The 24,766-nt window shown below is 49.5% G+C and overlaps 8 protein-coding genes across 8 annotated transcripts; 4 read left to right on the top strand and 4 right to left on the bottom strand.

The window, feature by feature from the left end:
• Positions 1-2,165: 2,165 nt before the first annotated feature.
• Positions 2,166-6,444, bottom strand: PFICI_02505 (uncharacterized protein; the record flags this gene model as incomplete). The annotated part of the gene is made up of 3 exons (XM_007831086.1): positions 2,166-4,450; positions 4,632-5,482; positions 5,543-6,444. 3 exons carry the CDS (start codon positions 6,442-6,444, stop codon positions 2,166-2,168), a joined length of 4,038 nt encoding a protein of 1,345 aa, XP_007829277.1.
• Positions 6,445-8,083: 1,639 nt separating this feature from the next.
• PFICI_02504 (uncharacterized protein) lies at positions 8,084-10,436 on the top strand (the record flags this gene model as incomplete). Its single annotated transcript, XM_007831085.1, has 4 exons — positions 8,084-8,226; positions 8,293-9,408; positions 9,473-9,794; positions 9,846-10,436. 4 exons carry the CDS (start codon positions 8,084-8,086, stop codon positions 10,434-10,436), a joined length of 2,172 nt encoding a protein of 723 aa, XP_007829276.1.
• Positions 10,437-10,512: 76 nt separating this feature from the next.
• Positions 10,513-11,358, bottom strand: PFICI_02503 (uncharacterized protein; the record flags this gene model as incomplete). Its single annotated transcript, XM_007831084.1, has 1 exon — positions 10,513-11,358. One exon carries the CDS (start codon positions 11,356-11,358, stop codon positions 10,513-10,515), a length of 846 nt encoding a protein of 281 aa, XP_007829275.1.
• Positions 11,359-14,263: 2,905 nt separating this feature from the next.
• On the top strand, positions 14,264-15,428 carry PFICI_02502 (uncharacterized protein; the record flags this gene model as incomplete). Its single annotated transcript, XM_007831083.1, has 3 exons — positions 14,264-14,497; positions 14,572-15,059; positions 15,113-15,428. The coding sequence occupies 3 exons, from the start codon at positions 14,264-14,266 to the stop codon at positions 15,426-15,428; spliced, it is 1,038 nt and encodes a 345-aa protein (XP_007829274.1).
• Positions 15,429-16,004: 576 nt separating this feature from the next.
• Positions 16,005-16,721, top strand: PFICI_02501 (uncharacterized protein; the record flags this gene model as incomplete). The annotated part of the gene is made up of 1 exon (XM_007831082.1): positions 16,005-16,721. One exon carries the CDS (start codon positions 16,005-16,007, stop codon positions 16,719-16,721), a length of 717 nt encoding a protein of 238 aa, XP_007829273.1.
• A 319-nt stretch (positions 16,722-17,040) lies between these two features.
• PFICI_02500 (uncharacterized protein) lies at positions 17,041-17,802 on the bottom strand (the record flags this gene model as incomplete). The annotated part of the gene is made up of 2 exons (XM_007831081.1): positions 17,041-17,179; positions 17,222-17,802. 2 exons carry the CDS (start codon positions 17,800-17,802, stop codon positions 17,041-17,043), a joined length of 720 nt encoding a protein of 239 aa, XP_007829272.1.
• Positions 17,803-19,109: 1,307 nt separating this feature from the next.
• On the bottom strand, positions 19,110-21,673 carry PFICI_02499 (uncharacterized protein; the record flags this gene model as incomplete). Its single annotated transcript, XM_007831080.1, has 4 exons — positions 19,110-20,542; positions 20,605-21,401; positions 21,458-21,533; positions 21,589-21,673. The coding sequence occupies 4 exons, from the start codon at positions 21,671-21,673 to the stop codon at positions 19,110-19,112; spliced, it is 2,391 nt and encodes a 796-aa protein (XP_007829271.1).
• A 1,473-nt stretch (positions 21,674-23,146) lies between these two features.
• Positions 23,147-23,847, top strand: PFICI_02498 (Scytalone dehydratase; the record flags this gene model as incomplete). The annotated part of the gene is made up of 3 exons (XM_007831079.1): positions 23,147-23,174; positions 23,233-23,330; positions 23,398-23,847. The coding sequence occupies 3 exons, from the start codon at positions 23,147-23,149 to the stop codon at positions 23,845-23,847; spliced, it is 576 nt and encodes a 191-aa protein (XP_007829270.1).
• Between the last annotated feature and the right edge of the window lie 919 nt (positions 23,848-24,766).

Raw genomic sequence — 24,766 nt, 5'->3', positions numbered from 1 at the left:
ATAATTTAGTGCATCTCCAATTGGTAGACTACTATTGCAGGTATCACAACCGCGAACTTGTTGTGACTACTGCGCAAACGTTGCGGTCGCCTTTTAGTAAAACACTCTCCCCGGCGAGGCAAAGAGTCTAAACGAGAGGATAAAGTAAATTCATATCTATATGAACCACGATGCATCGTATTTGGGTTGATTCCAGTTGTTCAGTCCATATGTTAATCGACGCATAGCCGTACGGAATTCGTTGCAATATTCGTCGCCGCCACAAATAAACACCTTATTCTCTGGACCGTGAATGAACTTTTCAGGGTTCATCTCAATGAGCGCCCAGTCTTTTAGATACCCGAGCTGACTGGAAGACGTCTCATAAATAGGGTGATATGCAAGGTGGCCTATTTTCCTGCACGATTTGTCTTCCAATGCCTGGATAGCTTCCAGGATCTTTGTGTTATACGCGGTATCTTTCTGTAGACTGAGCAGCTTTTGAGTATCCTTGCTCGAAGGCTTTAGCGATCCATTCGGGTAATAGGTATCCTGGATTTTACTATTGATTCTGACCTCCGTGGCGCTCTTTCTTCGAATCCACCATCCCAGGCACCTTCGTCATTGGAATTTGTGAATGAGGAGGAAGATATATTGGAAATGGGATTGGTGAAGTGAGGTGGTAATGGGGCTGACAACGTCCGTTGCTAGAGCCGAAGTCATTTGGCAGAAAACTCTAGTTCTAAAGATTGAGAATGTTGGGAATGGATAATCCCAAACGTTAGGCGTCCTGGCGATGGCTTTGTAAGGAGTACTAGTCCAGCTGCCGACGGTACATTGGCTCTCTGATTGCTGCGGCTACGGCTGCAGACGATAGATGGAGAGGAGGTTGATATGTTAAGTTGCTATAAGCAGAGGGTCCTGAGACCTTACTGGGTCCTCTTTCGCAGTATCGATGACAAATGCTCAATGGGAGTGCAGGACCTTGTGCTCTTCCAAAGGATGTTAAGGCATGGCTAGTCTTGGGGACAACAGTCGATTTCGGTCCAATTGGCACGCTCAATCCTGCATTGAAAGCATTTGAGACTTGAAGATCTTTGTATAGAGGTAAATAGAAGACTAGTGGGATTGTGGTGTTTTGTGTTGTTTTGAAGAGAAGAGAGGGGAGACTGAAAGCTGGGGGGTATTTATATGTTGATTTGTTTGTTTATTCCTTAAAAAAGAGAAGGAGCATGGACGAGCCGTGGCTGCGTCAGTACCTTGCTTTTTTGATTTATTGGGTATGGCACTCTCCCTTTCAGACTCATCCTTGCCATGCTCAACATCATGTAGGTAGGTATGTATCTACCTAGTAGGTAAGCACAACCATGGCCCAAAGACATCCCATGAAGTCCATTCTGCCTTCTTGCAAGTGAGTGCCATATAATTGGTGTCTCTCAGCCTCACCAGCGCTTCCAGGTCAACGTCATTGACGCACTTTTCAGATCGCGTGCAGACTGCTCCTTCGCTCTCTTCCTGATCCTTCCTGATTCTTCTTGATCTGCAGCCGACGCTGCCCTAACAGACGCGCCAGCACAGCCACAGCTTCCACTCCTGCGAAACACTTTCCCGGACAGATCTGGGGATATTCACCCGAAGGAAGAAGATGTTGTTGCTCAAGACAAAGAAGGTTTCCTGCGTAAACACTGTCGGAATAGGTGCTGGGTTTAAGACCCATCGTGACGGCCACCATTCATTTGTTTTGGGCCAATACAATACATGCGTCTGCGTGGCTCGTAAATTGGCTGTGGAGTTGACTTCACTCCTGTCGACACACTTAAGATTTTCTCCCCAACTCGAGACCACGGGTGCTAGCTGGTAATGCCGAGGTTTGCTCGGCTCGCCCACAATTTGAGCATGGCGCGTGCTTGGCACAACGATTCGTCCCAGACGAAAGTCATCATGGTCTCATGAATGGCATGGCCATTGGTGTGCGATGGTTCGTAACATTAATCAATACATAAAACTAATTGATGAAAACGAAAAGTCTACCGCATTATATTTTGTTGTATAAGACTCGATAATAGCTAAATCTCCGTTGATTATCCTTTGCTGTGCTAAATGCGCCGATTTAGCGATATAAGCCGCAAGGTTGGCGGAAGCGGTGGCCTGGCAACACAATGTTTGTGCGGCAGTTCATACAAAGCTCATTTTGGAACCGACGATGTGACAGTCTCAGTATCAGTTGTTGTAGCACCACGTTTAACCTCTCTGCCGCATGGTGGGCAAAAGCGATGACCTGGCACCGCCATGCTGTGCCGACAATTCATACAAAGCCCACTCCTGGGACCCGACGATGTGACAGTCTCAGTATCATGAATATCTGGGAGGTCAGCAAGGCGAGAAATGAATAGAATGGATCCGCCGTGATTGTATGGCGGAGAGCGTTCGGTAAAATGTCCTGGGGTGTGACGATTGGCATCGTCTATGATCAGAAGCCAGTCACCATGACTGACGCGGTCCATCTCGGTCAAGACTTGTGGTATCATTTCGTCACTTAGCTCCAAGTCATCTACGGTCAATGTAGCACTCCTGAGGCGGAGGCCTATTCCACGGAAGCCGTCACTCAAGGTCTTCGTGGAGCGCGCTGAGACCCAAAAGACGGAGTATCTTGGTTGTTGTCGGCGGAACGAGTGAACTGCTCTGAGGGCCAAGGTGGTTTTTCCGACTCCTGCCGGTCCTATCAGGGCGGTAGTTGTGATGTTTCCATCATTCTTCTTGTGAGCTATCTTGACAGAAATGCTCTCGATGAGTTCCTCGTGCCAAACATCTTCGGGGCTATCGTCAAAAGGGATCATGCAGGGAGGTAAGAGACTGTATTCTCCCAAGATTGCCTTTGCTGTCGAGGCTGCCGAAGCTGCTGCAAACTGAGACCACTTCATCTCATCGTGCCCATCGCCATAATCACCTACTCCTAGCACAGTAATGCATGGCAGTCTTGCAAAGATTGAGTCGTATCTGTCCGCAATCCCAAGGACGGAGTTCTGCAGACACAATGTCGAGTGCCAAGCTCTTCGTGCTCCAGGGCTCGCGTGAGAGCACAAGACGCGCCCATAGTGCAACAAAGGTTCTTGGATCCTGCCCTCCTGACCTGATGCAACCTGAATACCCCTCTGAGGTCGATTTCGAGGGACCAGGTACTGATGATCGCACCCAATGTCATTGCAACTCGACCCCAACACGTCATGACAGGCCCCATTCGACAAGAAACCGCTCTTGCAGTCACAGTCTCGTGAGTCGTGATGCTTATGTGGATAGCTAGACACGAATAGTTTGTCCTCTGTTGCTCCAGGATATGCTACCGAAGACGATTCTTGGAGGCGCCTAAGAAAGAACGCAGCATTTCCTTGCAGTCGCCTGAAGCCTTCATCGGTCTCCAATACAGTAGCCAATTTTGTTTGAACTTGTCGCTTGGATGAAACGACCCTCTCATTGGAAATCATTTCAAAATGTCCTGGTGGGTAGGAAACAAGTTCATCACTGATTAATACGTCGCCTCGGAATATCTGACCAGGACTTTTGCTGTCGCTCTGAGGCAAGCCGCTGCAAGTGCCAACAAGGAGCACAAGCTGTAGCCTTTCGAAATCGGAAAGTACTTCGATGGCTTTACGTTCCATCTCAGCTGGAATCGTATCGATCAAAACCAGAACAGCGTTGCAACCATAAATGCGGCCAAAAATACAACGAGAGAACCCGAAGGAGGTACGCATCCGCAATGGCTCGTGGTTGTCGCGGAAACTTCGTGGATCATTCTCGCAGATGCGGTCAAACAGCAGAGGAACGACATCAAATGCTGACACAGAATGACAGATGATCGCAACGTCAAAATCATCCGGCTTCAAAGGTGGCAGGGTGGGTGTCACCTCAAACGGCATCTTTCCCTCTTCGCCCTGTGTATGTCGGACTTCTGTCCCTTGGCCGAGAAGGCTGAGACATGATGAATCTTCGGTCGTGAGGAGGAGTCTGCCCTTAAGCCCACTCGGAAGCAAACCCTCAAGCTGCATATGCAGCAATGTTTGACGATCAATACCATCCAGAACCATCAACCACGGGCTGTGCATCCGCCAATTGAGCAAGTATACGGCAGATCTATTTGACTCCACGGCGTACTCTTGGGGATTCAACATTTCAAAAATTTTTGAAAAGGCACTTGAAATGTGATTGAAGTCCAATGCATCTATCCAGAAGACAGAACAGCCGGTCTCCTCCTCAGCGATTTCGTTAACTAACGTTCTGGCAATAAGCGTCTTACCGGTGCCAGAGGGACCGGCGATGACGACGCGAGGCTGCTGCTTGGGCTGGCTATCGGTAGCTAGATAGAGTAAAGATTGCTGTTGGAAGAGTAAAAATTCCAAGTCGGCTTTGATATCATTTTGGCGAGTGGATAGCTGGAATAATGGGGTCGCGGGCACATTAAACATAAAAACTTTATCTGGATTTAAACAGAGTAGGTGTCAGTCAGACTAAGCGCGCGCGTGAGTGTGCGTTTGTGAGTGAGACGGAGGGATAGAGAATAGATATAGAGGCGGTAAACAATAGATCAATTAAAAGTCAAGAAATCGTGTGAAGATGAGGGAGCGACAGTGGGAGACAAAATTAACCGAATTACGTACCTTTGCTCAGAAAGAACCAAGTTCTGTTCTCGTACTCACTCAAGGAATCAAAAACCTCCTGACAAGTGTTTTCGATAATATTCTCGATCATATTCCTCTCCATATCCCCGGTGCCCTCTCTTTTGAAGGCTAGAACGCAGGATATAAGCGCTGTGCGCACTTTGAGCAAACAGAGGCCCCAAAACTCATGAATCTGAGATTCGGGAAGTCTATCAGAAGTTATGCCAATGCCATTGGAAATAAGATCCTTCACGATCTCAAAAGTATGGTGAGAGTCAGGTAGAAACGTCTTAAGAAGAAAAATTTGCTCCTGCACGGATTCGATTGTACAATTAACAGGGTCGTCTTGGACCTCGTAATTTGCATCTCTTACGTGCGAAAGGGAACCGGAGAGCTGCGAGGCTTTGCTTCGGTCATCAAGTGCTAAGACCGATCTTTCGGGCAGGGCGCGAAGGGAGAACTCATGTAAGTGTTGCAATATGTGATCGTCGACCCTGGAATCCATAGTGCAAGTCGCAAAGTCGCAAAACGGACAGTTCAGTGGCCCGACCAGCGGCTGTTTACTCAATTCTGCAAGCACCGGCAACTGGATCGCCTTGACCTTGTCCGAATGAGCTTTTGTGACGTGGTCCTTCCATTCTTCGTCACTCTCAAAGCAATGTGTCGTTTGGACAGAAGGACTTGCAATAGCGTCACCACTAGAGTGACAAAAGCTGCATATCCAGCGCGTAGTTGAATGTTTGTCTAACAAATGGGCCACTAGGTTTTCCGATGTCAAGTACATCTCAAAGGGTGTTTTACACCCTTCAATGAAGCACGTGTATGGCATCAGGTCTTGAGCCACATGGGCTCTGACCGACGGGTTAGCTTGACCGTTGTAGTATGTAAGAGGCATGTAGATGAATACTTACCTCCAGCTCTGTTCAACCCTTGTGTATGACGAAGGTAGTATGTCATCACAGTATGGGCACGTTAATAAACCTTTTGAGTCCAGCGTTGGACGGTCGGGATAAGTTTGAGTTGATCCTATTTTTGTCACCCTTGTCACTTTCGAGGGAGTCTGAGGCGCCATCACACGTTGCACATCAAGACGAGAGCCGACCTCGGTTGCCGTTAAAGCTGGCTCGAGGACAGAAGATGGGGCTGTACCATCTTCAAAAATCTTCGGCTTTGCTGGCTGAGAGGGGAGTGAAGTTTGTGCTTGGCGAAAGGTTTGAGTCCCAGTAACGGACGAGTTTGTCGGATTAGCGCTCTTATTCAATTGACTCGAATCCTTGGCTGACTCGATTCTGTCATGGACTGGTTGTCTCCCTTCATGTCGCGACTTTGTGACGTATTCTATGCGGTGTCTTCTGAGAATGTTGGCGTGGATAAGGCGCCTCTGGACAGACGTCAGTGCGTTGTGATCAGACACTTGTTTCATCTTTTCCTCGGCTGAGAAGTCTTTGGCTTCTTGAGGATCTACGAGAGATCTGAGAATGATGCTGGTCAGGTGATTGCGAAACTCTTCAAAGGAGTTGTCTTTCAATTCCGCGTCAATCTTCTCAAAACGATACTTGTCTCCCGCTTTTCGGATGGCCAAAGATGTCCTTGCGAGCTGATCGAGGGAGATTCGGACATAGGATAGACATTCTGCCATCACGGGATCCATGCCGAGAGCATCAAGGTCTCTTGTAGAGTCTGGGACGCTCCACTCATCCGAGATGGCATCCCAAGATGCTGGACTGTCCGTACTCTTAGGAGAATCGGATTTCTCTTCATCTAGATCCATGGCCGTGCTTTCGGGCTCCTTTTCTCTCCCTTGCATAGCCATGGCTACGGTCATTAGCGGTGGTCAAACGATGCGACATTTTTTATCCTGTGCAAAAATCCTGTGCAAAAACCACAGAAGCCTGTTTATTTTGTTTGTACTTACCCGTCGCACGTCTTGTCCATCGTTCCAATGACGCTGCCAAGGCGTCAAGGAGTCCACATAACACGTCGCGCACATCATGATGATTTCTCAACCGATAGTCCAGGGACGCCTTGCCCCTACTTGTCGCCTTGATAGCCGAGCACCAGAGATTATAGTCTCCTTGCGCAGAACGTGTGTATATGGCATATTCTGTGCATGCGGGATTAGCAAGAAAAGCATCGAATTGATGGCTACAAGCTTCTGCGGCGCGACATATTCCGTCGTCGAGGTCCATCTGTCCGCTGATGGAGAGGAGTCAAGGACGATTTGGCAATGATGTAGGTGGGTGCGTATTGGATCGACCCCTCGTCAGCACCCGAAAACGAACATGATCATTCGCAAAAGTAGCTTCCGAAATTCCCTTGGATTTTGAACTTCAAGCCACTTTATATTTGCCCCAAGACTTCCATGTTTAAATATACCAGGAATAATCCTAATAGGGGCATGCGGGATAGTCTACAGGATCGAGGCTCAGATCCACAGGGAAATCCAGCTTGAAGATAAGTACCACGGATTTCCGAAAGATGTGCAAATTTGTCTCGAGCCAAGAAGTAACAAATAAATAAGGCGGCATCATACGAAGGCTCAGCGGCCAGAATCCAGGCAATTTTGGGAAGCTAGATTTACAAATAAAAATCAGGCTGAGGGAGGGGTCATGTGCATGGCAGAATGTGGTAAGGTAAGCGGTAGAGCGGGGTTTTCTCTCTCTTATCCTTTCCATGCATTTGGGCCCATGATATTTCTTAACCTCAACCTCCCGCACTGGCATCGTGCCAAAGGAACCGCCAGCCAACCACCATTACTTCTGGTGTTTAGATGCACATGGGCGGTTAGATTGTAGTCATGGAGAGAAGACCACATAATGCAGTGTCTTTTGCGACTGCAGCGGTCGCGGAGTTGAAGAAAACTGCCCAAGTCCTAGCCCGGGGGCTTGGGAAGGACGATCCGTTCCTTACTCTTCTTGGTTCTTTGCTGTCTGATGTAGGGAATCGCCTGAAAGATCTGGATCAAGCCGGGTGTGTCAGGGGTTCAAACGTCGAAAAGAGAGTTTTCAAGCTTCTGGCCATTCTGGAAACCCTCATCAGGGCAAGTAATGCCTGCTTGGTTTCAACCCAACTCAGGTAGCGGCTAACATTTACCTTTTTTATCCCTGCAGTGGCCTGGCGCATTGAAGCCACCTCCAAACCCACCCTTTAAGCCTGGTTATTATCCCTACTTGGAAAGTCTCATCAGTAGCTCTCAACAAACAGCCAAGAACAACATAAGACGACTAGCTAAGAGCACACATGAGCGTGCCCCTCAAGAAAGAGAAAAGTTCTGCGACTCCTTCAGGGCTTTTGCGAATACCGGGAATGGTTCTCGTGGGCCGCCACTCTCTGATCTGGTCGCGGCCAGCACGCAACCGATATGGTACAATGAATACGCTGCCTGTCTTCGCTTGCTACACACAACGTTATGTAATTGCTCTCCCCAGGTGCAAAGCTGCGGCGGAAGCTTCATGGCCAACATTGCCTTGACGCGCGTACAAAAGTTGGAAGGGTCACAAGATAATGTTCCATTCGACTTCTTCTTTCTTCATCGACATCCAGACTCTGTGGACGATATGTGGAAAGAAGTTCGAATCTCAGTTTTTCTGCAAGGGTGAATATATATTAACCTCTCAACTTACCTTTCTTTGAAATAATTCTTATCGCTAATAAAACGCAGCGACGGGTCTCGGGCTCCGAGGGTCAGGTGGCTTAGCTCAAACAAAATTTCCCCTGAGGTGTTTTGCGGCCTGATTCGCCGTCGAGAGCGTGGCCGGTTGATTTTCAACGCTGCAAATGATGGTCTTGTCTACGAGCGAGCCGATCTAGACGTTGAGCAGCTCAAGAGGCTGTTTCTGCTCAAAGCATCAAGCGTGTCTCTCTCGACTGTTCTGAAGAAGCGGAAGTTGCACGGAGATGTGAAGCTCAAATTATTGCTCTCCTACCTCCTCGCCAAGGCCATATGGCAGTTTTACGACTCTGAATGGATGGCGTCAAGCTGGTCAAAACACTCTATACACTTTATGCGCGAGCGTCTCAATGGCTCCTCTAGCACTGGAGAAGTCTTGGCCTTAATACATAAGCCGTACTTTGCGACCGAGCTGTGGTCGCCACCCAAGCCGTCTGGATGCATACCGCAGAATGAGCTCTCAGACAAGCAGGACTTGATGCAGCGATTTCCATCTGCAACACATTTGCACCCAAAAATTCTGGCTTTGGGGATCATGTTGTTGGAAATTGAGCTCGGGGAGGGCATTGAAATACATCGGCTCGATGAGGCCCATGGGGACGATGATCCAATTGAAAATGATGATCATTATACCGCCGGCAAAATCATCCTGTCACCTATGTGGCAGAGACGAAATGTATACCAGGCAGTCAAAGAGATAATTGAGATTTGTCTGAAACCAGATAAGGGGAAATTTGGCTTTCAAGAGGGGATTGCACACAGTAATCTCTACATCTATGTCGTGGCGCCTCTTGGGAGGCTTTTCAAAGAGGCTTGGTCTCATGATACAGATCCGGAGTCGTGCATTCCGGAACCAGTTTCATTCAAGACGACAGATTTTCCAGCCGAAGCTCGTGGTCCCTCCGATCTGCGGACATTCATACCTGACGATATCAGTCGTACCCAATCTCTGGACTCGGAACCGACCACCTGTCCAACATCTGCAGCACCCGTACTGACCTCAACCGTTCCGATCCGGAGTAGACATGATATAGGTACAAACATGTCCAACTTGGAGGACGGTGAACTATTAGGCGACGAGGACGGTGAAACCACCATCGCAGCTCGGTACGTAATTCTCTCATTCCCCAAAGATAACAACTTATGAACATTTACCAATATTGGTTCCTAGACGGAAAAACACGGACAAGTGGTTTTCGAACTTCCAGACGTTGCTTGTGAAGTACCGCCTCCTCGGCCGCGGTCGCGACGAACGGATGAAAGTGGCCATATTGGACTCGGGTATCAATGTCAACCATCCCGATTTTAGCGATGAAGATCGCGATCGAATAAAAGAAAGAACTGCATTCATCAATAGCAACGCGGATGTGGACGAAACTGGCCACGGAACCCATGTAGCTGCAATTGTCCTTCGCCTCACCAAGAACGTCGATCTATATATTGGAAAAATCACAGACAAACCCAATGTGAGCCAACGCGAAGAGATTGCAAAGGTAAGACGTGCACTGATGGGCTGTGCAGACGGCGACTGATATTTGCTCCAGGCTCTCAAGGTCGCGAGGACGCAGTGGGGTGTACATATGATAAATATGTCCTTTGGCTTTGACAGTGTTCGGAGCCCCGACATCATAGGTGATGAAGTCCGCCAATGTATCCATGAAGGCATAATGGTATTTGCCTCAGCTTCCAATGATGGGGGTGAGGGTTTGCGTACCTACCCGGCCAAGTATCCGGGAGTCGTTTGCGCGCACTCGGCAACGTGGAGAGGAAGCAAAGCTGAGCGGAACCCAGGGCTCGAGAAGGACCTGCGGAACTTCAGCTTTGTGGGCGAACACGTGCGACCGGTTTGGTCAGCCAAGATGTCCAAGGACGATGACCGGATGAAGTACGCATCTGGCACGTCTTATGCATCCCCGGTGGCCGTCTCGGTAGCAGCATTCATGATTGGCTATATTCAAAAGGAGATGCCAGAATACCCGTGGGTGATAAAGCCCTGGAGCCCAGAGGGGATCATGGCTATTTTCGACATGATGGCTTCTCGGGTCGACGGGTACGACTGGGTAAGCCCAACCAGGTATCTTAAATATACTAAGAAGGCCAAGATTGTTGGCGATCTGCAGCAATACCTTGGGTAAATTGAAAGAGGCATTTGGGAGGCTGCATTTAGAAACAGAAAGATCTGCATAGAAACAACAACACATAAGAACATAATTAATTCATTTCACTGTACTCTTTCTGCGTGAAAATTTCCAAGATCAGGTCCTCTACGCCAACAGCTCCGTCAGAATCCTCGCTGTCCCAGTTCTGCTCACCGTCCGCAAGCCGGCCCGAGTAGACCTTGGGCCCATCCTCCTTCAGCGCCAGCTCCCGCCGGCGGAGAAACGCCGTGGTGACGATACGCAGCTCCAACGCAAAGATGCTGCGCTGCGCCGAACTCGCGCGAAACACGGTTGCAGTTTTCCCGCCAGAGCCCACCGATACCTGCGGGTTCCCTACATCAACCCCCAAGAGGGCCGAGGGCACACCGGCGGCCGTGAGCGCGACCGTCGCCACCGGAGCCTCAATCACACCCTCGCGCCGGCGTTCTCGGGCTCCGGAAAAGTCCAGCTCCACGTCTTCGGCGATCATGACGCCGACGACGAGACACGGCGGCCACGTGTTGAGTAAAGAAATCCAGTCGGGGACGGCATTGCGGACGGCCTCGTCGGTCTTGAGCTGCGACCAAAATTGCGCATGCTGCTGCAGACGCTTGACGCGGAGCAACTTGCCCTGAAGGCGAACGATTTCCTCTTTGCTGCCTTGCCACTTGAAGCCGACGAGCGACTCCAGCGCCGCCGACGCGTCGCGGGACTTGGTTTCAGTATTGTCGTGGAGGAAGTTGGTGAAGCAGCCTTCCACTAGGTCGTTCTTGTTATAGCGCAGGGGGCTGTCTGGCAGGTATTCGTTGGTGGGCTTGAATGGGTAGCGCACGATGGCACCTAGGATTTTATCCTCGAATTTGGCAGCGTCTAGCCATCCCGGATACTTCAGCACGACAAAATTCGGGTCTCCTTTCATCTTTTCTACTGCTTTGACAGTTTTTTGATCTTTTGGAATGAGATTGCTATGCACGATAGGTATCTGAATTTGCTTACTTGGGTTGCAATGATTCAGCTACACATGTCACTTTCTGCTGTGGTACAGCACCGCCACATTGCCTACTCGAAGGTGGCCGCAAATAGCGGCTGGAAATGCTGGTTCAAGAGGTGCAGCCAATACAGCCAGTAGGCAGCTGCCACACGTCAGGGGATCGTAGATTAGAAAGGTCAGCAATGAGGTAACGCTTGATGAGGCTGTTGAAATGCGAGCAGACCGAAAGAACAATAAAATTCGAGAAGGAAGTGTGAGACCATGAACTGGATCGCTATCTCCTGAATCACTTTTAATTGGATGTTCACGACCACGAGAGTTCTGTCGATACTATCGAGCCCCAGGATATGAAGAGCCTGTACGAGAAATACCCTTATTGGGCAGATCGACTGTACGGCATATGGCGCGAGGCGGACTACCCGGCTCCCATCATGAGGGTTGAAAGGTGAATCGAGGCTAGAGGGAATCATCTGTTCACTGATTGATGTGCTGCCGTATCTTGGCCGTGGGCCGTTACCTTTGGCATGCTTTCCACGGTGCTGCCTGGAGCGCAGCGAAGGGTAGCCTGGTTCAAATGGGTTGATGGCCCAACCATGGCGCAGTGTGGATTCAAGAGATCTGTTGGCAAATAGGAGATGCAAGCATATGATACAGATCGATCAAAGCATATGTTTTTGGCTCTGCTCGTCATCGCAAGCTTCTGCGTAAATCGATAGATACGGCAGGCAATGCGATACGCCAAACGCGCAACACCAAGGCTGCGCCGGGGTGATGATGTATGGCGATTGAAGGATGACCCTGGAGTCATAAGATCACGCTTCCATTGGACGGCTGGCAGGATTATTCGAGGCAAAGGAATGTGTGTGATGGGCTCTGAATGCTCGAGAACCGAGGGTTGTGTGGGCCAGCAAGATCTACATGGTAAATTCAATCATGATTATTGATCACGAAGGCATCTCGATGGGAATAAAAAGTCGAGGTCGCTTTCTATATCAAAAAGATTCATCATTGTGATCAATCAGAAAGATGCAGGCTTGTTGTCATTGCAGCAGCTGTGAATTGTAGAACGGTTGGCTCGAAAGGAAGATCATTGCCGCAGGCAAGACCTGGTATCTAGCAACTAAAATTGTAGTGTGTATGGGTCTGACGGCACTGCCCGTGCCGAAGCTAGCGGGCTTGAGGGCGCTGTAGTGTGTAAATCCCCCAAAATCTTAGACCTTTTCATTTTCCCACACAAGATCTACACAACTTTGCGTAAGAAGTAAACGAGAATTGCAATTTGAACTAAGGACTTACTGTCTTCTATTGGTTCAAATACTAGTGTCTTTTACTGACCGTTCAAGTCACCCGAATCGGGCCATTGCGAACAACATCATGTCATGCTTGCTAGTATCCCATTAGGTTATGTGCTTGGCGTTTTCCGGCAGTTGGCTGCCCTAAAGGCTAAAGCCAAGCGTGTTGCTATTCTTTGCTCACAGTGGAGCCGATTCCAACTAAATCTGGAATAAAGCGGCTCCATACCTCACGAGAATAACATGAACAAACATGAATGCAGCAGCATAAATCCTCTTGTTGATGCAGTAGTTTTGATCTATTTTCATTTCATTCTGCACCAGATGATTGCAAAAATCCTTCCTGCTCTGCAGAAACCTGGCGGGTTCGTCCGTGGGCGGGCCCCACCCCCTTTCCCACTTTTTACCAGTGATGCTGTGCATGAAAAGGATCCGTCCAGTGTCGATTGGGCTGGCGGGCGTGTGGGCGAGCTTCTTGCCGTAAGCATTTGCGAGAGGAAAAGACTTTGCAGGTTCAACGTTCCAGGAGCAGCCAGTAGTCGCAAGTATGAGATTTGGAGAGTACGGAGTCTCTGTATGCCTTGTCAAGGATCATGCGCACCTTTTCCAGGGTTCCCCATCCTTCAACGCTCATAATAGGTTCGCCTAGCGAGGATTTGGTTGGTAGACCCGGAGGATTGAGCCGGGGGGACACGCCATGCGCGCTGTACACAGGAGAAACCCCTGGATTCAGCTGCCGCAGTGGGTGGTAGGTCACCAAGGTGTGTCTCCCCCAAGGTGCAGTCTACATTAGCTGGTTATCCCGCCGGTGTGGGATTTCTTAGGTAACTGGCCCCCAAGGAGCCCTGGAGCCGAGGGAAAAGGTGAATAAAGGACATGTTTTACGAGTAGGAGCTGCAACATAATGCTTGAGCTGATACAGGGACAATATCAACCGGTGGAAATGGGGCTGACAACCTTGTCCAATAACCACCTGTATTGCCAATTCTTTCAAGCCCAGAGATTTTGCTTTTCTTAAGGCATTAAGACAGACGATCATTTGGGGTCGTCAGAGGGGTAAAGAGCCCAAAGACCAGGAACGCCCAAGTCATGATCGCTCTGGAAGAGTCCGAGCGAGACCATAGACTGCACCTGGGCATGTGCCGTACCGCACCGTCGGTTCTGATGGTGATGTGATGTTACCATGTTGGTGCAGGGAGCCCATGTACGTCCGGAATAGCAGTTATGTAGTCAGTCAAGTAAGTAGTCGTGCGGCACCGATTCTCTCAGCATCACTTCTCCAGTAAGCACCTGGGCATGTTCCTCGATGTTGACAAGCGAGAGGCGCATCCTTCGCATACCTACTACCAACATTACCTGCCTGTCTAACCCTCGGGCTCCTTTTATGAGCATCACGTATCCCCGCGTTACAGATTTCAACGTTCCCTCCCATTTCCCTTGGTCTCAATTTAACTTGTCCTCTCCGACTTGTACAACCACTAGCCAACCGTTTTTGAAAACTCGGGCCATGTCGTCTCCACCGCAATAATAAGATCGCAATTATGTCGCTCTATTACGAGCAGTGCTGGGCTATACTCAGTACCATTGGAGTGGCCAATGTCCTCTATGGTCTGGTGGTCATTAGCATCACCAAGTATACGCCCGTCGTCTGGATTCCAATCATTGTCAGCATTGCTTGTGCAATCGCGAATGGACTGTGTTATTATGCCTTTTACGCCGATTACCCCGTCGTCAACAAGGCAATCGCATCTGGATTTGCTGATTTCTTTTGGCTGGTGTGTTTCTATCCAACTCTCACAATCCCGGATTTGTGTCATCTGTTGTGTTCATTTTCTTACACTCAATGTAGATACAGGAAGTTGGGATCTCATTCTACGGCTATGCCATTTTGATACGCCTCTTGAATCGACAAAGTCGCGCTGCCTTTCAGGCCATATTCTGGGCAATAGCCCTCGCCATCACGGCCATCCGAGCAGCAATCCTCGTCGGCCGCGTCAAAATCACCCTGGTCCCGGATTCAGACTTTCGGAGGGTCGTCAACTACTTGCATGTCGGCTACTTTACCCTCATTGCCCTGCTCGAGTGTATCAGCGCCTTCTTTCTACTGCGCGAGTTTTCATCAGCTCGGAGGGCATCCAAGGACGCTGCACTCTCTGGGAGCCTGCTGCAGCATCTGATGAGAGGAACCGAAACGCGTGTGGCATCGCTGGCACTTGTTGGTATATCCAGAGCCATTGCATACATCTTCAACCAATCCCTTCCCGAGGCTTTAACGACTGCTGGGCAAGTGGATCGATTCTTCTATACGTTGGAATGCTTGTTTCCAATGATGATATAGTACGTCTAGTCTCACATCAACTGCCTTACCTTGTACTAACATGTGCCTGCAGTATCGATATACTAGCTTGCAAGATCAAGTTTAGTGATCACTGTTCGGTAGAGATGCCGCAAATGGGCAGTGCGCAATCTGCCGAGGGGGTCTGGGATGGAATACGCGTAGCCAACCAACACGCATCGAGGAGACCAGTCAGCGGCAGCACCAGCACTTTGGCGGAGCAGCACCTGGTGAAAAAACAACCTCACATGACAACTACGTTCAACTTTTCGAGGGATATTACTCGCAAGAAACCCATCGAATTCACCATGTACGACGACTCATCGAGTGTCCAAGGGGTGTGTTACAACATGACGCCGAGTCTTAGTTGACATGTTCATGATATTATGTCTAGCATTAGCGAAATCTGAATTTTTCTCATGATCTTTCGTAACGTGAGATGTCTACCTTGTGCTTGAGTACTATCAGGGTGATTACCTAGGTAACATATCTGTACAAAATACTAGATTGAGCCAGATATATCTCTGAGACAAAGCGCCTGATGCTCCCGCTACTACGAATTGTACCACCTATAAACAGCATCGCTAGCGCTTCCCACTGCAATAGGCTCGATTATACGTCCCGGAATCGACCTGTAGTAGCGCGTCAATCGAGACCCAGTGGCCCATCAGTCCACTAAACGGATTTTGTGGGGCCATGCAAGCAATCCGCTGATGCGAGCGTTTTCGGCGCAACTGCCAGTGGCGGGGTTGTTGCCAATCAAGAGGTGGGGTGAAAGGCCGACGGTCGATTGCATAAAAGTGACACTGCTTGCAACTCAATTCGTGGATGAAAACAAGTACAGCAACACGATAGATCTGATATTCCGCGACATCAACCCACGAGCAAGAAGCCGAAGCTCACATACACACTCTCTCCTTCTTCTCGCGTCATCTACAGACCATTACATGCAATCAGCTCGTGCTGCTGCTACTCGGCGCCTGCAAGCTGTGACATCATCTCTCACTCATTCCACGCCCAGCATTCAGCGAGCATTCAGCATGTCGCAAAAGACCCAGGAGCCCGTCATCAACAAGCTGTCGGATTTGCCCATTGACGAGGCAAGATGGATCACGCTCAAGAAGATTGAGTTTACCGACGAGACGGGCAAGGACCGCACCTGGGAGGTTGCCACGCGCAAGACGAGGGGCAAGGCTGGCGTCGACGCCGTGGCCATGGGCAACATTCTGCTGCACCCGTCCAAGCCCCCGTCCACCCTCATCGTCATCCAGTACCGCCCGCCTCTGGACGCATACACGGTGGAGTGGCCGGCCGGGCTCATTGACGCCAGCGAGACGGCCGAGCAGGCCGCCGTGCGCGAGTTCAAGGAGGAGACGGGCTACGACTGCAAGCTCCTGAGCATCAGCCCCGTCCAGGCCGCCGACCCGGGCATGAGCAATGCCAACATGCAAATGGCCATGGTCGAGGTCCAGCTCCAGGAAGGCGACGAGTTGCCCGAGCAGCGCCTCGAGGACGGCGAGCACATTCAGCGCGTCATCATTCCCCTGTCCGAGTTCTACGACCGCCTCGTTGCCTACTCCAAGCAGGACCGCATGATTGTCGCTGCCAAGCTCTTTCATTTTGCTCATGGCATGCACTTTGCACAGACGCAAAAGTATTTCTAGACATGATACACTTGAGAGTCCACGAAAGTTACAGTATACAATCATTGTCAAGCATGAGACAGACATCTACTAGACATTGATAGCCACACATTTCATGTCTGGCAAAACTCTTGAAAGTAATAGAATATCATCTAGACCAATCTGGGTATGAACCATGCTATCGCACTGTCTATACCAAGTCAAAGCCGCCTTACCTCTAATGACAAGGTCCTTTGTCCCTCTCCTTCCTTTCTACACCTTGACCATTGATTCACTTTGACTTTTCCTTAATTCCGAAAGTAACCGGAACAAATTCCAAGCCTTTGCCCTCTCAATCCTTTTACACCTTGGCCATTGTCCTCTTTCTGTCTCTAGATGCCTTGTTCTTAGCTTGGCATGTGCTGCAAATGATGATTCGCGCGTCTCCTCGTGGTTTAGAGCACTGTACACATTGAGCATTCTTGAGCTTCTGGCGATATCTTCTATTTCTAGTAGCATGGCATGACTCACAGGAAACGAACCTGGAGTTCATGCGTGGCCCGCCGCAGGTGACACACTTGCCTTCCATTTTCAGTCTGTCATAGCGGCGCATTTTGGTCGTGTCACCTTGATTGCTTGTTCCGGATACATCTTCCTGGCTTGAAGATGATGCGTGGATCATGGGTGGCAATTTGGCCAGAGACGTCTTGGCCAGGGACCGGCTGTCCAACGTGGGCAAAGGCGTCCGGTGGGACTTGTCGTCGGACGATGCTGCATTCCCAACGCTGTCCTCCCCTGCTTGGATCAGAACTAGGTCTTCGTCGTGGAATTCGGCGGCAGCGGCCTGCTCCCGACACCTGTCGCACGAATCTCGGCCCTCTGGGAAACTTTGCCTGACGAGCTCTACCACCTGGCTTGCTGTCAGTGCCAACGGGATCGTGCGCAGTAGGGCGCGGCACTTTTCATCATGGTGGTTACAAAGGCCTGTGTCTGTTCTTGTCAGGGCAACCCGGCTCATTAGCTCTGCAAGTTGTACGGGTGCCAATGTGACGGGTAAGCGAAGCAAGGCTGTACGAACCATGTCTAGAGACAGGTTTTCGTGCATCGTTGATTGATGAGACATGATGATAAAGTGGTGCTATTGGAGCTGTAGCAGAGAGGGACAGTGAGTTCTAGATGTGAGCTCCTTTCATCTGTGCAGATATTGGTGTTGAATAACATCTTATATAATCATGGAGTTGACAATATTCGATATAATTGTCAAAGACAATGGCCTTGTTCCTAGTTGACTCGTCATTTCAAAGTGACAATTTGGCAAGCCACATTGGGGAGAAAACGGTAAGGCTCAACATCACAGTTCATTGTTGCTAGGAAGCTCCATTATAGCACCCTGAAAATAATGATGCCGGATTAATTCCGGGTGATGCATGAGGAACGAAGAACGATAATTTGTCTATGTTGCTCAATTTTAGCTCGACTTTGTCATATACTGGAACAAGTAGCGATCTTGGTCTCACTGCGGCTGGACCAAAGGTAAAGTGTGTCGCTATACCAAAGTTCCAATGTTTGCTTAGAAGAAACAAAGTCAAAACTCGGCAAAGATCTACATTTGCAGAACGTATCCAAAGACACTACGAAGTTTAGTGGTTTTTCCCTTGCAATGTTGTTCTCATACCTCGAATTAAATTATCCCCTCATTGTGACATTAATCATACAGAGGATTGACCCTCCTTTCAAAGATCATAAGTCAACTACATGATGATTACATAAGATAATGATACACGCCACTCATTGGGGCAACTTTCTGGTATACAAGAATTAGAACATCATTGCTGAAAGCCACAATTTGGGCTAGAGAAGAGGGCCAGACTAATGGCTAGCTCATTTCCCGCGATGGCTATTCGAAACCGTAAATCTTCACCAAGCACAAATTTTGTAAAACTGGTGGTCAAGGTCGGCTTTCGTTTGGACTTGGTCGGAAGCTCGGGCCCAGCGACATAGGCAGTACACGAAAGGGGTGAGCCAGGGGAAGAATTGCTGCCATCCATGACTTGACACTGAAGTCTGTTGAACTCTTGGCTAGTACTCAAAGAAACGAGGTTCACGTTTAAGGGGTCGCTATATGCTGGACCAATCGCGAGAACGTCCTGGGCTGCTGTAGTAAGGTATCCCGTGGTTGGATCAAAATTGAAAAATTGCTGAATGGCGTTTCCGGAATTGTGAAAAAACATATCTGCACCGAGAAAAAAGTTTGTAAAAGGTGGCGACGTTATCTTGATGCAAAATGGAGTCGGTGCTGCTGGCGTAGTTGTAGTAGATGGTGCATCAGAGGTGCTCGTCCTGGTGATTAAACACTGAGATTAGCTAGCAAGTCATAGGTAGACTCCGAGTAGAGACGGGGTGGGTCTGGGGTGAGAAGTACCTAGAGGCTTACACGATTTCAATAGTTGTGATCGACGTAATCGTCTCGGAAGAAATTGTTGACGAGCTTGGGGTGATGTCTTCCGTCGATGAGACAATTGACTCGGAAGATGTCGAGGTAGTTTCGGTCTCAGAGGAAACAGTCGACGAAGCCGATGAAGGTATGCTTATCATAGGCGTAGAAGGGGGATCTGAAGGGTCCCAAATGCCAGGAGAAGTAGTGCTCGTTTCGGAAGGAAATATTGACGAGGATGCTGTGGGAGTCTCTTCGATTAATGTAGAGCCAGCCTCTGAAGATGTTACGGAGCTCTGTGCACCAGTCTCAGAAGGGGTGATGGACGAGATTGATGGACTGCTACTTGTAATGTCCGTAGGAGTGGCATCAGACGGGTTCAACATGACTGATGTGCTAGTCTCGGAGGAAGTCTCGGATAGGAATGTTGTAGGAATGCTCTCGACTGACGTGGGAAGAGACTCAAAGGAGTCCAGGGGACTTTGAGAAGCAGTCTCGGAAGCGACGGAAGACGGAATTGTGGTACTTGTCATGGATGTGACTGTAGGTTCCGAAGTGTTGAGAGCACACTCTGCTCCCGAACGGAGCACGAGCGTGACAGACTGCGACAGGTCCGATCCATCTTCGCGCAGCATGCTCAACTCTACAGGATCTGTGCCAGTGCCCGTAAATGGTCCGTAATTACTTTCGCCAGAATCTGCGGAGCACTGCAGCTCGAAAGCCGACATGACCGGTGAGTATCGGGGTGAGCATGTGACAAGAATAAAGTCGCCAGGTGCAGCATTCACAGCATCTGCAGTTTCAATACTGAAAGACACGAATTCCGCATCGGGCTCGGGACAGCCAGATATGGTCACGTAGGATCCGTCGGACGTGGACAATGCTCCGGTTATTGGATTGAGGGTGAACTTCACGGGGGAGCGGGAAGAAGTGCCTTTCGCTTCAAGGTACAGTCCATCCCCGAGTCCTTCAGATGTGACAAACTGCTTGTCAAGGGAGGAGTTGCGACCGTCGACCTGTAGGCAGAAACCAAAAAGTGGCGGTTGTGGAATTATCGATGGGGTAGCAGTGCTCGAAGCTGTGTCCGCTGAAACTGTGCTGGATGTCAAGTTACTGTACGGAGCGGTACTCGACGCAAAGGTACTTGACGGAAAGATACCCGAAAGTGCGGTGCTTAATGGTCCCGTACCCGATGGCGCAAAGCCAGTTGATGACGTAAAGTTGTTTAGCGACGGCAAGGTACTTGATGAAATGATAGACGATGAACTTGTAACTGAAATGATAGTCGATGGACTTGTAAATGCAGACGAAGGCTCAAATGACGACGCTACCATGGAGTCACTGCTAGATGAAGATGCCGTCATGGAGTCACTGCTAGTGATGGATTGATCTGGGTCGGGTACAATGACACCATTGACACATCGATTAGCTGTAGGCCAAAGTTAGTATGTAGAAACTCGAAATATTGGTCTAAGAAGGGCCTCAACTAACCTCGATACACGACAATTGAGATGGGTGAGCAGTCTACTGGAAGGTCGCTCTCTGCGTCTCTGAACGTAGCATAGACCACGCCATCCGAGCTCTGGCAAAATCCTGCTTCACCTCCAGAAAAGGTCTCATTCTGCCAGTGAAGGGTAGAGTTGATCACGACAAAGGTTCTAGAGATAGTGCCGCCCGAGGAGGGTACAAACTCTGTAAAGCTTGCATCGATATCTGCGCGAAGAGATCCTCCCTGGCCGGTAAGTTCTCCATCAACAATGGTAAACTCTTGCGCAGAGGCACAGCCTGAATCTGAACTGTCGGCGCCAATGAAGCCTCCGACTGGAGGTTCGCTCTCGGTGGGGGTCTGCCTGCGCAACCAACGCTTTCCAGGAGCGGGCGTCTGTACGGCTGGCTGTATTACTGGAGCGACTGTCAAGATTATGGGGCTATCACTGGTAGTTGATGCAGCAGAGGTTTCAGCGGAGGCCCCGGTTGGAATCAGAGTACTGGTGCTGGTAGTAGGATTGCTACCGGATGTTGTTGAAGTAACACCAGAGATCGTTGGATTGAGTATGCCATCTGCCGTCACAGTCACTGTCGTCGTGGGCACGGCCACTGTGGTGGTTGTAGGACCGGCGCCGATGCAGCTGCAGGCCGAGACATATTCCGATAGATCGTTGCACACTGCTCCGGCGTAAGGGGGGAATGGAGGGGGTGGACAGAGGCCTTGGTTGTCCTGGCTTTCTTGGCGGCGGGCGAGTCCAGTGGCAGTCGTGGTGCTAGACTGGACCGTAATAGTAGACGTTCTTTGACTGCACGTCAGTGATATTTGCAAGCAGCACACAGGGTGGATAGGTCTCACATGGTTGCAGGCGTGACAGTGACGGCTAACCACCGGGAGCAGTCAGCAACGCAGCCTGGGCCGCAATTTTCTAGTCCTAGAAGTTGATGTTAATTGACGTTCAGACACCCACTCGGCAATTTGGTTCTTACGTTCTAAGCAGCTGCTGTCGGAGCAAGCTGCCAATGCCAGGCCCAATAGACCTGGAAGCAACAAGGCCCATCTGTTTCGTACCATCTTACCTATTTCAAAGTTGTCGTAAAGTTGCCAAGGTCAAGAATCACCATCTAGAGGGAACATGGGCTTCAAATATGACTCTCGTCTATACAAGTTATACGTGATATTGTGCTAGAGTATTGATGTTAGTCATCCCTGGGCTTGTCTCAGTGTAATGCCTGGGAAAGTATGCGCAGCGGCAGACAATTATTTCGAGTGAAATTCATAGAGGCTGTTGACTAGAAGTTCCTCGCCTTGTTGCATAGTACTTGCATTCCCCGGGGCGAGAATTGTGGCAGGCCTCGAGGAATTCCTCCCAAGTCCTGAAGGATGGGCCAATAACGAGCCAGGCAAAACAATCAATTGCGTGCCCAAGATGAGACAGCCTGGCCTGGACCGAGATGGCCAAATTTGGGAGCACATTCCCATGCTCTGGATGCTGCAAGAAAAGAGAGAACATGGTTTCCATTGCAGAATCGTGAAATGACACTCTATCTGGTCCCTGCTCGATGATATCTAGGTGTTGAGAACCACGGTTGGCGCGACGGATGTGTTGATGTTTCGGCGCAAAAGGATGGCGGCGGACGGGGCCAGAGCTCAGCGCTCGCATTCCAAGCATTTCACTTTCTCCTGCGATCATAAATAAAGTTACACAGTCTGTAAGAGGGAATGACAGCTCAATCAATCTGTTTTGGTTTGGTCTCGTGAATTCGTTTCGCTGTGATCAACTGCGAGCTTCATCGAACGCGTTGTGCGCTGCTGATGAGAAACATATTGGGCGGGCGGCAGCAGCTGGCAGATGCCAGTGCAGTGGCACTACCGACCAGAGTGGTGGGCCTCCTTCAGCGAATGCCCAGACGTACATAGATGGGGATATTGAGAAAACTTCAACATACAGCCGCAACAACTGGGGGCTATCTAATTGTCTTTACCTACTTTTAAACTAATTGCATAAATTGAGCTGCTCCACCACGTGGGGGGGCCAGAGATACTTCTCGTTGACAACAACTCGTGTCGGACTCATGGCGCGTTGAACATCCCTGCAGCGTCGCATAAAGGCCCCAACTCCCAGCATAGATCATCATCCAGCAAATGCAAAATGCAGACAACCTCCACCCAAATCACGTCTGTTAGAGTTATTTGCGGAGAGTCTTAGCTATGTATAGTAACACCACGTGTCAGATTTCGCCTATTCCTGTACATTTTCGCTCACTGTCGAGTGCTTGGTAACGTTTGCTGGCGGTCAAAACGTCCGTGGGGATGTCCGGCGCTCTGCCACGTCCAATCTTACCCACCAACTCCCGGCCCGCGAGCAATACTGCGGACCTTATTCGGGGATCCGATGAAACAACGACGGGTCCGGACACATCGAGGTCGACATAAATATCGTAGCTGTAGACATTTCAAGATCATCCAATTCAACATGACTTATTAGACTAAAGAATATCCCCCCAAAAGCAATAGAAAAGAAGACAACATCAAAATACCGCCATCATGGTCAACGGAAACATTACCTTTGATGGTAGCTACCACCTACCCGTGATAACGACATCCAATGACAGACGCTGATATTTGCATAGACTACCTAGGTCTCCAGCAGTGCCTCGTCGAATGGGCCGATAGCTACGATAGCAAGGATTGGAGCAGATTGAGGAAATGTATCGCCCCCACGCTGAGGGTAGGTGCAATAATATCCGAATCATCCTGCAACCTCTACTTGCACTAATCTCTTCTTCCAATTTCAGATCGACTATCGTTCGTTCCTTGACAAACTGTGGGAAGCCATGCCCGCCGAAGAGTTCATCGCCATGATTTCAGACAAGGCCGTACTCGGCGACCCCCTGCTCATGACCCAACACTTTATCGGAGGCACAAAGTGGGAAAAGATTAGCGACACCGAGGTCGTCGGCGTCCACCAGCTGCGCGTCCCCCACCAGAGATACACGGACGAGACGCGGAGCACCGTCGCCGTCAAGGGCCACGCCCACAGCACAAACACCCACTGGTACCGCAAGGTCAATGGCGAGTGGAAGTTTGCTGGTCTTTGCCCCGAGATCCGATGGGGCGAGTTTGACTTTGACAAGGTGTTTGCCAGCGGCCGTGAGGCTTTTGGTACCGAGGATACCGCGGCTGAGGGTATTTCGGCCAAGCACCAGCAGCAGCAGCATGGCAGAGTGACTGTCTCTGCTGTCTGATCTGGCAGAGGTTGTGTACAATTATACAAGACATAATGCTGACGAAATGAATTATTGAACGTGCATAATGGCTTGTGAAATGGCCCCGAATATGTTGGTGGCATGATTGACAAACATTCCTTCCCGTTGTCCAACTGATGGTCTTGCTCACAAAAGCCATGGTTGTCCATTGATTCAAAAGTGAACTGAGCCATAGAGGTAAATCACAGTGATTCACAATGCTGCTCTGATGTCCAAAAACTTTCATTGTTCCTACCAAGCACTTACTCACGATATATTGAATTGTCATGGGTTTCAGATACTTATACCTAGGATAATACAAACGCAGACCTTGGCCGTTTCCTAGGTAGGCACTTTGTTTATTTGTGGGGAGATGCCAGAGAGCTGACTGGTTAACTTTATAACGATATCGTTATTATCTTAGCAGAAACTCTGCACTTTGGAATGTAAATATGGTCGCCGAGTAGTGTACTATTCTATAGATGGGTCCACCTTTGCGCCGATATAGTCTTTACCATAATGGCCCGAGCGCTAATATACAATTTCAATACAGTCACCTTTTTGATCCCACAGTATCACGACGATCATCTAGAAATGAGTTGACGATCAAGTACAATTCATTTGATTGTTCCTTTCTAAACTATGCGTTTACAGAGTATTGCGTAAAGGCACGACAGCCTCAAGCGGGTCATATCTTTTCACTTGCCTGACTTGGATTTTCAAATACAAACGACTGGGAGGGTTCTTGCTGCGGATTTCTTAACCCACACAACACACTCCGGGATCCAATCCATCGTGGCATTTTGTTCTCAAACACTTGCCACGGCTCATCCGGAGATTTTGTCACCACCATCAAATTTGATCCACTGCCACCACCCCTCACCTGCGCACTTCCTTTCCGAATCCCATCTCCATCTGC

The sequence above is a fragment of the Pestalotiopsis fici genome (genome assembly GCF_000516985.1).
Source record: "Pestalotiopsis fici W106-1 unplaced genomic scaffold PFICI_Scf_2, whole genome shotgun sequence".
Taxonomy (NCBI): Eukaryota; Fungi; Ascomycota; class Sordariomycetes; order Amphisphaeriales; family Sporocadaceae; genus Pestalotiopsis; species Pestalotiopsis fici.
The sequence above is the reverse complement of the archived record's forward strand: the minus strand, read 5'-3'. Positions and strand labels throughout refer to the sequence as shown.